The sequence below is a fragment of the Montipora capricornis genome, chromosome 2 (genome assembly GCF_036669925.1).
Source record: "Montipora capricornis isolate CH-2021 chromosome 2, ASM3666992v2, whole genome shotgun sequence".
Lineage (NCBI taxonomy): Eukaryota > Metazoa > Cnidaria > Anthozoa > Scleractinia > Acroporidae > Montipora > Montipora capricornis.
Window position 1 is genome coordinate 23,412,799 of NC_090884.1, and position 13,852 is coordinate 23,426,650.

The following is a 13,852-nucleotide window of genomic DNA, read 5'->3' on the forward strand; positions in this document are numbered from 1 at the left end:
TCAGCAATGCAGACAGAATCTAGATCCTTTAACCAAGTTTCGGTAAAAATACAGAGACCGATGTCATTGCCAACAGCATGGTCAATGATTGTTTCAACTTTGTTCCTGACGGAGCGAGCATAACAAATGGCGAAACGAAGATTGTTTGAAGGAAGACTTGATGACTGTGATGATCTCAGAGGCTTCAAAACAGACGAGTTGACACCATTAGAGGTGACAAGTTGAATATTTAATGATCTACAATCCTCACGCGAAGAAGTAATCGGAAGAATATTATGAACAACATGTTTCCTAGCTTGTTTAGCCTTTCCAGCGCAACATCCTCGGTGCTTAAAAATACCAAGGGCTTTGAGTAGACATAATAAAGTTTGATCCAAATGGCTTCGACCAAAAGAGCGTAAGCGGAGAAGATGGGTTCGGGAGTAGAACTTCGTAACAATTTGGGCTTGACTTGATTGATTGTCGGCAGGGGAAATAGCATAAGGAGGCGAGTACGTGCGATCAGTAGAACAATGAGTGAGTGGGCCAGGATTTCTTTCTACGTCCTGAGAAATAGCAAGTTCAAGGGGCGGCAACAAGTAGCACACATAACCATGTTTCTGCCAGGAAGAAATGGATCGTCGATTGAGCACAAATGCAGGTAGTCTTCGAAAATGAAAAGAAGGTCAATCCAATCCAATTGCTTGAAATGAAACAGGAATTGTGTTCAAAATACGATCTGTGTGTAACCAAAGTGATAGAAAAAGTAACTGAAATACGAGTAAAATTAGCTAATGACCTGCCATGAGCGAGTACGAGTAAATTAACATATGCTAATATGTCATGCTAATATGTCACTAGTCAATCACTAAAAATCTTTCACAAATTCAACCTAACCACTGGCTTTCGAATTCTACTGGAGGGCCTCAGAGTTCTTGATGTTACTTCAGGAGTACTTCCTGCCTCGGTTTCACGAGCAGCCAGTGAACTCCCAATTGCTACAGTATTCTCATTTCCTGATGCCGGTGATGCTTTCGAGCTTTTATTTAGACTAAGGATATGGTCCACTTGGGCTGCCTTCACCAAACTGTGAGAGTCCTTCAGTTCCTTCTACACCAGAGTAGCATCCCACCGACCATGGCGCTTCCGCTCACGTGCCACGCATTGTTAATTGACCAATAGAAATCAATGACCTGTGACAAGTTATCAATCACTTTGAAAGTGTGCAGTTCAAAACAAACGCACGTGAAGCTTGTAGCTCGCTTTGTCAAATTGGTTTTGATGGGAAAATGCTGCACGTAGCTACTCCGAAAAAAGCCGTGGAAAAAGTTGTCAAGCCAACACAAGCGGATACAAATGATAAATGTCGGTTTTGTCCGTTCCAGTTTTCCGTTAAATACGGAAACTTTGGCAATTTATTGAGGCCGTCTTCTGAAAATCTTTACAAAATCTCGTCAAACAAAGAGTACAACGACACGAAGACTTTGGCAGAACTCTGCGAAGAATTGGGATTCTCAGTTCAGAGGTGTTCCAGATTCTCGGAAAGGATTTGCAAGGCTTGTGGAAGAAATCTCAGAAGAACTCACAACTTCTACAACCAAATTAAATGTGCTTTAGAGAAAGAAGGCGACAAGGAGAACGAAAACGTGGCAGCACAAGTAGCAGGATATCTGCAAGCGAAGGAATTGCGGCATAAACGGGGATTGCCCACAACAATCTCTCCCGAGAGAAGAAGTCCGCAGAGGAGGAAAGTAGAACGAGCTAGAGTACCTGCTAGAAAGTCCCTGGGCTTTGGGGAAACAAGCCAGTCTGTTCTCGATCGGACATTGTCTGATTTAAGTATAAACGAACTCGTTGGGCAGCCCTCGACACAGATAAAGGTGTTAGTGTTAAACCCAAATCAACGCACCGAAATAAAGAGCAGTTTCTCCGATGAATCAAAGTCTCTAATTCTGAACATTTTCAGGAAGAAGTGGCAAACTGTGGCCAACACTGTGTTTAGACATCCGGAGGTAAAAAGCAAACTTCTGAAGTCGTTGCAACATGCTGTAGACGCAGAATTTAAAGAGTACTGCAAGGACACTAGGAAATCGATCTTGCTAGCAAAATCTCCAAAAGAAATTGCGGAATTCACCAATGAGAAATTCCTCAAAGAGGTTCACCTTTCGTGTCCTTATTGGGAAGCAGCTATTAAAGGTGCTTCTGGTGTTGAAAACCTGACTTCTAGTGAAAGTGGGAGCAAAATAAATGCCTTGGCGCTCTCCAGTGCTGCAGTTGCTAGAGCTAGAAATCAAAAGATGTCAGCACTTGCTTACTGAATGTCAACAATACTCTTCCATAGTGGCGCGAAAAGTGTGGATATTGACAGAATGAGCAAGTTAGGGGTCTCCATGTCAGCTGACGGTGGAATTCCAGTGAAAGATGGGAGAGAATTGTAAAAGTAAACTCCTGACATGGAAGGCAGAGATAGAAAGAGTTAAGCACAGCATCTTGTTCTTGCAGAATGTAATGGAAAATCAAACAGGAAAGGAAAGTGCTCCTGACATGTCAGTGTCAGCAGTGAAAGATTACAGATACTTTGATGATGACGTGCACAAGGACTGCAAGGATTTACTTGCTAGCATTGAACAAGGTGGAGTTTTGACATTTTCAGTTGTAACTGCAGCAATAGTGCAACTGAGAGGCACCATGCTACCAGAATATAAGTAAGTGTGATTTAAAGCTTGTTTTATAATTTGACTGATACAGTCTGCCTAGTCCAGTTTTGAGCTGTCATAAAAAATTTAAAAGGTTATTTATTTGGAGACCCAAGGTACAACAAATGCTGCATTATTCTGGCTTTTGCTATGGTGCTACCAGGGAAACTGCTACCTGATAGTAATGTTAATATTAATTACAAGTATACCAAGTGTCTAAGGTCTCATTAGTCAAATATGTATAACCTGAACGTCAAGAAATTGGACTGTTTCCTTGGTTGCAGTTCTAAAAAGTCAGCAATATGGTCCATATTGTCAACCAGGATAGTCATTCTATATATTTTCCTTTCCAATTTAGGATTGTGGGTGACAATATAGATCTGACCGTGCATGCCCGTATCCAGACGTCTGAATACACCAATCGATCTCTACACTGGACCCAGCAATATGGTGTTGTCAATAGAGTGATTGAACCACAACTTGATGAAAAATGCCCGCGGATACCTATGAAGGACATTGAGCTGGAGGATCTTCTTCCTGTGAAAGTGGTGCAGGACAACCTGGTAAACAGATGGGCTGTCCTGGTTAGTAGAGTAGTAACCAAGTACCTCGACTGTTTCAAGTCTTTGCAAGATGTTGTAGTTCACCACATCACACACAAGTATTCTAAAGTCATGTCAGAAAAGTCACAAAGTGTAAGTTAGACTCTATGATACATGTACCCTGTCCCTTCTAACATTAAGGCAGTATAAATTTTGCTGCAGTGTTGATATTATAGTGATTTAGAGCAATTCTTGAATGAAGCTGAGTTGTATGACAAATTATGCAGATCAAGGTGGGTGTTAGCCTACAAGGCAATAGCAGAGTCAGATAATGCCTTCCAGGACTTGCATAATTTTCATATCATACAAAAGCCAATTAAATTGTTTTATTAATTCAAAATATTTCCAGCACCATTTTTTGACCTAAAAAGTGTCGTATTTCATTTGAACCAATCAGGGCTGACTCCTTGGGATTTGTACGTTATTTCAGTGACTTTTTTTCTGATAATATGATAAAAACATAAAAGGTACTCTCTCATTGCGACAATTAGAAACTTGTTAATATTTTCTATAATGGCTAAATTTGCAATGTTTTCTTAAATGCATCAACATTTTTCCCTGGGTGATGTCAATGATGCAATAATATGAGGCTATTATCACACCATTGACATCAGTGGTGATAATATCCTGGCATTTTCCAAATATGGTTAACACTAACCACTTATGAAGAATTAGCCAGGCTATCAAAGCCAATTATAAATGTGGATTTTTTTTATTAAAATAAAATAATATCTCGCATGATTTTTACTGCTTTCAGTGTTCTCTTGGTGTGGAATTCCTCAACCCCAATGTAGCAGGTGACATGGCACAGCTTCTGATGAAAAATCAAGATAACTATGTCCCAGTTCTCAAGGTGAATGATGACGTGTCATGTCTCCTGGCTACCATACCCATGCATGGGGATCAGTTGTTTGAAGAAAGAGCAAGGAATACCCAGTGGACATACCAGCTTGGAGAGAGTGCACTTGATAGGCTCGATGGTATTGAAACAGAATTTGCGGACTGGCATGCAAAGTATAATTTGTACATGGTATGTGAAAACTTGACAGCTTTTTAAAAATAGATTTAAAGTAGATCTAGCTTTCCAAATGACTATTATTATTGGGATCCCAAGGGCCACAGGTCTGTCAGTCACAATTGTCAAGTGTCGCTCTCGTTGAACAGTTAAAGTTGATTTTCTTTTTCTGTCATTTCTGTTATTTTTAGTTAGAGTATGACATGTTTGTGCTGCACTCATCTTCCAAAGAGCTTGGAACAACTAGGGCAAGTATCAATAGGACAGCCAAAACAAATGCAGCAAAGGGGATTGAATCCCACTACAACGAATACAAAGACTTCCACAAATGTGAAGTAGAAGGTCATATTTGTGCTGCCTTCATGGAAATGTATGACATGAGCAACATGGAAGGTACAGTATTCACAATTTTTGGTTTGTGCAAGTGGTATCATCATTTTTAATCATACATTAGTTTAACTTTAAATTTGTTAACTTCAATTTATTGTCACTGAAAAGCCCTCATTAGGGAGTGTCAATAAAGTTTGTATTGCATTGTACTGCCAACCCAAGTATTGCACAATTGAAGGGGAATGTGCTACCTTATATGTTTGGTAATAAAATTTGAAGGATGTGCTGTTTTGAAAGCTTGGTATTAATTTTAGTAATAATTCATTTTGCTTTGATGTCATGTGGTGTAGATGTCCCAAGGTGCACTGTGCCAGACAGGAATGAACAAAGGGACGAAAGACGGAGGTAGCTCTTAAATGTGTGTGTGGCCTTTGTGCAGAGATATGTAGTGGAGCAAGAGGGAATCCGGCCATTGGTGGAGCAAATTGAGGAACAGTTGTCAAGGAAGGTTTCCATGCAGGCTTGGAGACTGTGAAAAGACTTATGCTGTGCACTCAACAAGGGTTAGGTAAGTACATGTATATAAAATCAATTGTGCCAAATTTGTTTAACCCCTGTTAATTGAATGACATGTAGGGTTGCTTTGGACGAACTAATCACAATCACAGATACAGACATTTTAGCAAGCCAATCAGAACTTTAAACAAAAACACTTTGGACAACAACGCAGTAGTACTCAACTCACTTGACTGAAAACCTCTGCAGTGGCTTATGATTAAATGCATCTATGTTTTCTTGCTTAGGCATGAAGTTCAAAGACATTCCCATGTCCACAGTCCATATCAGAATGATGAGCACGACACATATGGTTATTTCTTCTGCCGTGCAGCATGTGGTCTTGTATACTCAACTAGAGCAATACGTAACAGGTAGGCCAATCAACTAGCAACCACTGTAGAAATATTTTTTAGCACAACAGTACCACTGGTACATAACTGTTATTACTTGTAGAGTAGATTTTAATGATTAAAAAAAAAATAAAAGGCCACCGCTTGGCAACCACAACCAATCCATTTGTGCATGATATTTATAAAGCGTTAAAAGGCCAATTCTCCATTGTATTTATATATATATATATCAACTAGCTTTTATATATATACATACACACATATAGTTTGCACAATGGAGAATCAGCTCTCCTTTTAACGCTTTATTAGAGACCCGACGCGTTTCGGCTTACGCCTGCATCAGGAAAGGAAAGGAAAGGAACGGAACTTTATTTAAGTGTCTAGTCGTTCTAGCGCTGGAGCACTAATAGGGGACACTGTAAATTGAAATTAACAATTAACACAAATCAAGTCAACTGTTGGTTTTTGAGGAGAGGGGAAGCCGGAGTACCCGGAGAAAACCTCTCGGTGCAGAGTGGAGAACCAACAAACTCAACCCACACCAAATTGGTGGGAGGCGAGTGCTCTCACCACTAAGCCAGCCCTGCACCCCATCAGGGGTCTAAACTCATCGTATTCCTTTACAAAAGTGTCTTAATTGGTTGCTCAGGTTTCCATGGTAGTGCCTCTAGAAAATATATTATATATAATATATTTGTCGAGGCACCGCCATGGAAACCTGAGCTTCTGGCCACCCCTCGAGTTCATCAGGTTTCGAACTCCAGGATACAACATTATTAGTGTTTGACTCTGCCTCAGGAGTCCCTATTTCCTTTTACCTAACTAGTTGGAAGGATCACACACTTACACAAAAGAGGGAAAATATCAAAGTGGAGAGGCAGGAAGGAAACAGGAACACTTGCATAGGCTGTGATTGACTGGGAGAAAATTTGATTTTGTGTGTTCAGAATTGTTGGGTCTAAAAATACAAGTCATGACTTTTGTGTAATTCAAATCAAATGTTATGGTTCATGCTAAGAAGTTTATTGAATTTTGTTCATCTTTTTAAGGCACGAAGTCCAAGAACACCCCAACTTCACTTTGGCCCAACAAGAAAGCACAGTAAGTCAAACGACCAGTGCAAATGAAGATTTTCTATTCAACTACAACAAATCAAAGCTGGTAGTTGGATTGACTTTATTTGAATTTGATGATGCTATCAAAGAGGGTGATGGGGAAAGGCTTCATGAGCTCTACAAGTTTGCCCTTCTTATTTTCAAAGCAAATGGGAAATCTAAATATGCCTATGTCATTTTTCTTTACCTGGTGAAATTAGGGGGGCTGTTGTCAGAAAAAGGAGCACACAATCTTAAGTGGAACAGGTTCTATAATAAACATGGTATCAAAGGTGGAAATATCCCTCTTGATTTAAGAATGGAGCACATGAACAAGGTTGTGAAGACAATGTGGAAAGCACTGGGCTCCAATATCAGCGAGAAATCAGCAGAAAGAGTTGCTAATACTGTAGAACCTGTGGAGCTGATCATGGATTGCATCGACAAGGACTGTGGACTCAGTGCTAGAGTTGGGTTTCGAGCTCAAGGGAACCCTGAAATTGCTGTTGCACAGGTCACGAAGGACTTGATGCAACTCAGAGCCTTTCGACATCAGAGTGGCAGACTAGGGCACCCATCGTTCATCAACTTCCCATCCAATCTTCTCAAAAAGTTAGACTACCGTGAACTCCATTCTTGGATGACAGGCCTCATGAAAACATGGGAAACTGTGTACAAACTTAGGTCTGAATGAGAAGGCAGCATCAAAATCAATTTACTTCTAGGTACTATTCCGAAGTAAAATTAATGATCAGTACTTGCCAGCTCCAAATTTGTGACATTGACAGTTTTAGTTTACTCATGTTTCCACAGAGAACAATTGTTGTAATCATGAAAGAAGGCAAAACATACCATTCTTTTTATTTTACCACTGGTACATAACTGTTATTACTTGTAGAGCAGATTTTTACACTTTCAAAATTTTTGCTTAGTGTGCACTTATCACACTTGTGAAACATATTCACCTGAAAACAAAGCTATTTATTTTATTTGTCAATTCCAATGATGAAAGTAACATTACTTTGAAAAAAATTATGCTGATTTGTCAAATTTCCTTTCACGAATTACGGACCTTCAGGGTAAATTGACTGTGTTTTGGACCTTGTTTACGCAACAAAACCTCAACAGTAGCAGAATTGAGAATTTATCTCTTTCACGAGCTTTTCAGGATGAATAAAAAAGTTGTTGTTGCTTCACTTTTTTGCCATATCATTCTTTGGCAATAAAACATCTCATCCGATGTTGTTACACTCTGATAGAGATCATCTTGACGTAACTACGTTCCCTCAAATGGCTGATAGAACCCTCGCCTGGAAGCTCGGGTTCTCTCTTTGACGTCTCGGGAGAGTGGTGATGTCCAGATGATCTTTATCAAAGAAGCAAGACATAGGATGCGACATTTTATTCCTTCATTAATTAACCCTTTCATTCTCCTTAGTGAGAACTATAATTATACTCTCCCCAGTTTCTAGTTGGGAGAATTATGTTTTCCATCGATTAAGTAGCCTGAAGTTGATGATTGTCTCAATTATCATCACCTGTTCGCTGAACAGTGTAATGAAATTATAAGGAGAAGTTGCATGTCGATCACTTCTGGAAGTGAAAGGGTTAAACATAAGAAATAATATATAAAATCTACTGTAAATCTTACAGTATGTCCAAGTCACACGGTTCACCTTCATTGTCATACTCAGACCCAAGCAGGTACTCCATGTCATAGGTGGTAGTCTGCGAAGAAACAGTTTCCCCAGTGTCACCACATGAAATGTCTTCACAGTCATCAAACACATCATTTAGAACTTCATATATCATCATGGCATGTTTAGCAGAAAAAACTGGAACAAATTTCAGGACATCAACAAGTGAAAATAGCTTGTCACAATTGTCAATGATGTCTCCAACAAGCTGGCTTGAAAATCCGTGACAGTCTCCAAATGCCATAATGGTATTGGACGTAATGCTACCTTTCAACTCAAGCAAGGCACTGTGCAGGAGCTGCTTGTCATCTTGTGACACCTCTCTCACTTTCATGGCAACTTCAGTTAATTCAGTTTCACTTGTGGTGATCCGACACTCACTTCTTCCACAGTTGCACTGCAATGCACAGGTGCTACAGAAGTCATGGGCTGGTTGCATAGGGGTGATGTTGGCATCCAGTGAAGCATAAGCTGCCACCCGAATGCAACCAGGCATTCTGAGAAAGTCTTTCACTTCCTCTTCACAATGTGCTGCTTGTTGTCCGTGGTAATACAATGTTACCTCTGAAGGCAAACCATCTCTGCCAGCACGACCGGCCTCCTGATGGAAGTCCAAAATGCTTCTTGGTGGTCCATACATGATGACTCTTCTGATGTGGGGAAAATTTACTCCCATACTGAGGGCTGTTGTGGCCAACACAACTCTTGGAACTCCATCTTCTTTGAGGCCTTTGGTGAGCCTTTCTTTGTAGCTTTCAACTGTAAGGGAGTGGTAAATTCCAATTAAACAATCTTCCCTCTTCCTTGACGTTCTCGGTGAGAAAGCTGCATTGTCCAGCTTTACCAGAAACCAGTTCACAATTGTTGCTATATCCCTCACTGTGCAACAGAAGATCAGAGTTTGCGGAGTGAGTGGTCCCTTCTCTTTAAGTTCATTTACAAGCCAGGTCAGCTGTGCTATTGTTTCATCCTTTTTGACCTTTGCAACTTTAAACTTCAGGTTTTTCCTGTTTGGACTGACAAACAACTTAACCATTGTCTTGTTCATTGTCAGTTGCTGATAAATAGTTTTCTGCGTGCTTTCGTCCGCAGTGCCTGTAATAGCCAGAAGGGGCACTCCTAGATGGAAAAAAGAAATATACTCGTTCCAAAAAAATGTTACTATAAATGCTATACAGTGTGAGCTGTAGATGTTTACCAAGTTTATGAACATTTAGCCCAACCAGATGAATCTATGCATCAGGGGGTTAGCCTGTGCAGTGTCATATGATCAATGGTACTCATGCATTAGATATGTTATGTGTAGCACATCTTTAACTACCACATAGCCAGTCTCATCTGCTTGTGTATGCCCCCATTCACACGAAAAGGTAAGGTAACATCTTTATTTATTGAGGGTACTAGAAAAAAGAAACAGTATGAACACTAACAAACCAGTGGCCCTCATAATAGAATATCAAACTAACAAGTAAAGTGTGATAAAAAACCTATGAATATAAATTATTAACGAATGAAAAATATCTCGAAACAATAGTCTGTGTATACCAGTAATTAATATGTATGATTACCAAAGCTTAAGCACATTTGGTTTTCCTCTATAAAAGTTGTTTACTGATTCTTCTTTTGTACTGAGAATTTACTGGAAATTGAAAAATTAAGTTTAAGCAAATCATCCAACTTTCTGTCACTGAATTTAAACTATGAGACTTTAGTAAATGCTATCCCAGAAGGATGCAGACTAATGGCCCTTTATTGTGTGCATTTAACACTCACCCTCTTTACACATCGACCTTAAAATGGATAGTTTTCCATAGGCCTCCCTGAATGCTGATGATTTAGCCGCTTTCCCTTTACTTTTCCTGCAATAGGAAGGTTTGCATGCATCAATCAACCCACGCAAAAAAAGCACAACTTCAATCAACAGTTCACTCAGCTACATCGATCTGTAAGCCAGAGATAAAACAAAAATATTACCTCTTTCCTGTCCAAGTTTCGACGGTATGTGACTCATCCACGACAATCGCGGCCACGCGCTGGTGAAGCTTGCTTGTGGGTCTTTCAGCACCGAAAGGAAGCATTCCTCCAGCGCTTGCTCTGCAGAGCAGTAGATGAAGATAGGAGGATCTTCGATTATTTTCTTAGAACTCTCTGGGGTGAATTCTGCTGCCGAACACAAACCTTCCAGCTGGACAATCTGATCCGATATGATGCTCTTGAGTGGGCAAATTACAAGCACTGACACCGGACGACCTTCAAGTTTCTCACTTTCGGCAAATATCATGCTTTTCCCAAAGCATAAACGATTGAATACAACCTTAAAATTTCACTTTTGCAACGTTTACATAAAATTTGTTGATCGGACTTTCCTATAAACTTGCACGTAGCTTACAATATATACAATCAATCATTACCATCATTGCACATAGCTTACTACAATTAATCATTTCCCTTTGCAAGTTATTTCTAACAGACAGGTTTTTGGATAATCAACAATATAATTGTACTCCAGTTATTAAATGTCTCTTGAAAAGCGTCTGTTTAACAGCCATTTTAAAGTTCTCATTTAAAATACGATGAAATTAAAATTCTGCCAAATATCACAAAATGTAGATGAGGAGATTTTGAGAAATCGTCGTCTGTGTACCAGTGCTTTGTTTGCCGCCATGTCTGTCTGTCTAATTTAAAACTCGTGCCGTCACAGTAGTTACCGCTGGTCACCCTAAAAAACAGAGAAATGAAATGTTTTTTCGTCTTGTTAGGATGGTTAATGATTTTTCTTTTCAAATTACTCTTTATAAAAGCTTTCCTATTGGAAAAATGGAAGTTGTCTCCCATCGTCCTTGTATTTTCTGACCTGCGTTTTATATTCGGAAAGGTCAGCCCTGCACATCATCTCTGTCGTTTTTACCACTGGTTTTGGTGAACGGTCCCTCTACATTCTTGTCTATTATCTTCAACTCGCAAATGCCGATGAAGTCTTAAAAGGTGTTCCTGGCTACTCCATATGACTCCATAGCATGCACGAGGAAACAATTTTCTTTGTTCAATATTTTCAGTACACCATCGTGGCTCACTGATGAAAAAATCACTGTAAGAAAAAAACATTTAAAAATTGTATTGTTTTGAATGTGTTTTGTTTTAGGCAAGGAGAGTACATTTTGCTGACAACCTCACCGTTTTCCAAATGCACTGATTACCTAAGCAGAATTTATCTACTTATATATGCACGTGGTCTTTGTTGAGCTTTTTTCATTCATGCAAGTTTAGAGTACTTTCACTCTTTTTAAATTCGCATTTCTTTATCTCTATTCCTTGATAATGGCCTCATGATGTCGGCGATATATCCATTTGTGCAATCGAAGTGAGTTCAATCTATTTTTCATAGATTTAGGTAATTTATGACATCTCTAAACAAATTGCACAGCAGTGTGTAGAGGTAAAATCTTTGCTTGTTGGCAATTAGCAATTGCTATAGCTGGTGTCTTGGATTTAATGTACAGGTAGTTGACTCTCTTCAAGAAATGGTATAAAGGGGCACCATTTCACTATGCATACCGTTACCCTTCCTATCCTTGTGTTTAACCAGCTTTTTCCCTTTCTTCTCCTTCGTCGATAGACATTCCAGTAGTGACTTCTATGGATTCCCTTTCACTCTCTGACTTCCTCTTAGCTAATGCGATAAAAATTAATTTAGCAAAAGATGATTTAATTCTGACAGTCTTGTTTTCATTAAATGAAATTAATGAATGGAAGTTTGCATTACCAAGTCGGTGACTAATCCTCAAGAGCTCAAAATAACGTAACACACTTTCACAATAGTGTTTGGAAAGTCTATAACTTATTATTGTGATATTTCTCTTTGCTTATCCTTATATATCCTACGGTGATCTGTAAGTTCCACAAAGGGGCTGCCAGAGACACCCGGCACACGTTTGTTTATACATTCCACTCAAGATGTTTACTAATTGTTTACCTTTTGGGAGCGAGTTCTTTTCATTGATGCAACCTTCTCTCTTTTTTTTTGTGCGGCGCGAGATATCTTTTTTGGAATCTGTCTCAATCTAGTCTGCTTTGTGCCGACGAGAAAAAACAAGATGGCTTCTCAATTTATCTAAGTCCAAGTTAGCACGGCATTATTTCGTGGCGCTTTGGGACACCCTAAGAACACCCCCCCTCGTCCCCCTTCTTGACAGACTTGACACCTCCCACCCGAAAACCCTTAAAATACAAGAATTAGGCAAAAATGTCAATAATGAAACATTAACTATGTTGAATGGAAAAACAGGAACTGGGTCGACCTCCAAGCGTCCATGCCTTTCGCTGGTCTTTAAGGCACCCATTATATCATGGGTTCAAACAGGTTCCGTGGAATAATGCACGTATCACTCGAATAGATCGATATATTCACAATAATAAATGTATTATTTATTGATTAGCCTCAAGATGACTTCCTTTGTTTATTCTACAAACCTTGGAGACAACTCTAAATTTTAATATATGAAAATGGTCTATTAATGGCCATGGAACGCTTTTGAGCCCGCAATATGATTAAAGTGGACTACATTTAGAAAAATTCACGCCAAATATATATTAAAACAATGTCGCACGAGATAAAAAAGAGTCACACCTAAGGGAGGAAAATTGAGTTCCAGAGAAAAGAAAATCGTCAAAAAAGAAGTCATAAATAAACAAAGTCACGCCAGAGGAAAAAAATTGTGGTGCAAAAGAAAGAAAAGCTGCGCACCTAAATAATCTGGTTATATCATTGATTTTTTGCCCTTAATATCTTAGATTTAATGTACAGGTAGTCGACTCTGTTTCAAGTAATGGTATAAATGGTATATAGGGGCAAAATTTCACTTGCATACCTTTACCCTTCCTTTCCCTATTTTTGTCCTTGTGTTTTACCAGATTTTTACCTTTCTTTTTTTTCTTTTCTTCTCCTTCGTTGGTAGACATTCCACTAGTGACTTCTATAGATTCGCTTTCACTCTCTGACTTCCTCTTACCTCATAGGATAAAAATTAATTTAGCAAAAGACGATTTAATTGTGACAGTCTTGATTTTGTTAAATGAAATTAATGAATGGAAGTTTCCATTACCAAGTCAGTGACTAATCAAGAGCTCAAAATAGTATTTGAAAAGTCTATAACGTTTTTATCATAACATTTCACTTTGCATACCTCTATCTATCCTACGGTGGCCACGAATGGGCTCTGGAGAGCGCATTTACCGATTATCCATAATTCTTTACCGGCCACCATACTTGACGGTAAATTGATATTAAGTGAGCTCAAGCAATGAGAGACGTCTCTATGGCGGTAAACACACTTACCAAAACAAACTAAAGCTGCGGTTACACTAGCCATTTGGCCCTGGGTAAGTGGCTTTTTTCCCATGGCGGAAGCAATTTTTTATGTGTAACCGATCTGCCCAAAGGAAAATTTCCTGTGGGAAATTTCCATGGATACATCAAAAAGAACAAAAGAATTGCCATGACAGTTCCAGATGTAAGTCTTATGGTTAACAAA

At 39.1% G+C, this 13,852-nt stretch overlaps 2 protein-coding genes across 2 annotated transcripts in view; both read right to left on the reverse strand.

Moving 5' to 3' along the window:
• Positions 1–1,144, reverse strand: part of LOC138036268 (uncharacterized) — a 2,806-nt gene extending 1,662 nt beyond the window's left edge. Inside the window, exons 1-2 of the mRNA XM_068882610.1 lie at positions 1,134–1,144; positions 1–645 (exon numbers count right to left, since the gene is read on the reverse strand). The exon at positions 1–645 is cut by the window's left edge and continues 583 nt beyond it. Of these exons, the coding sequence (XP_068738711.1) occupies positions 1–645; positions 1,134–1,144 (656 nt within the window). The remainder of the gene's footprint in view (positions 646–1,133) is intronic.
• A 7,327-nt stretch (positions 1,145–8,471) lies between these two features.
• Positions 8,472–10,602, reverse strand: LOC138036278 (ATP-dependent DNA helicase RecQ-like). Its single transcript, XM_068882616.1, has 3 exons — positions 10,296–10,602; positions 8,589–9,440; positions 8,472–8,533 (listed from the first exon to the last, which is right to left on the reverse strand). The coding sequence occupies exons 1-3, from the start codon at positions 10,600–10,602 to the stop codon at positions 8,472–8,474; spliced, it is 1,221 nt and encodes a 406-aa protein (XP_068738717.1).
• Between the last annotated feature and the right edge of the window lie 3,250 nt (positions 10,603–13,852).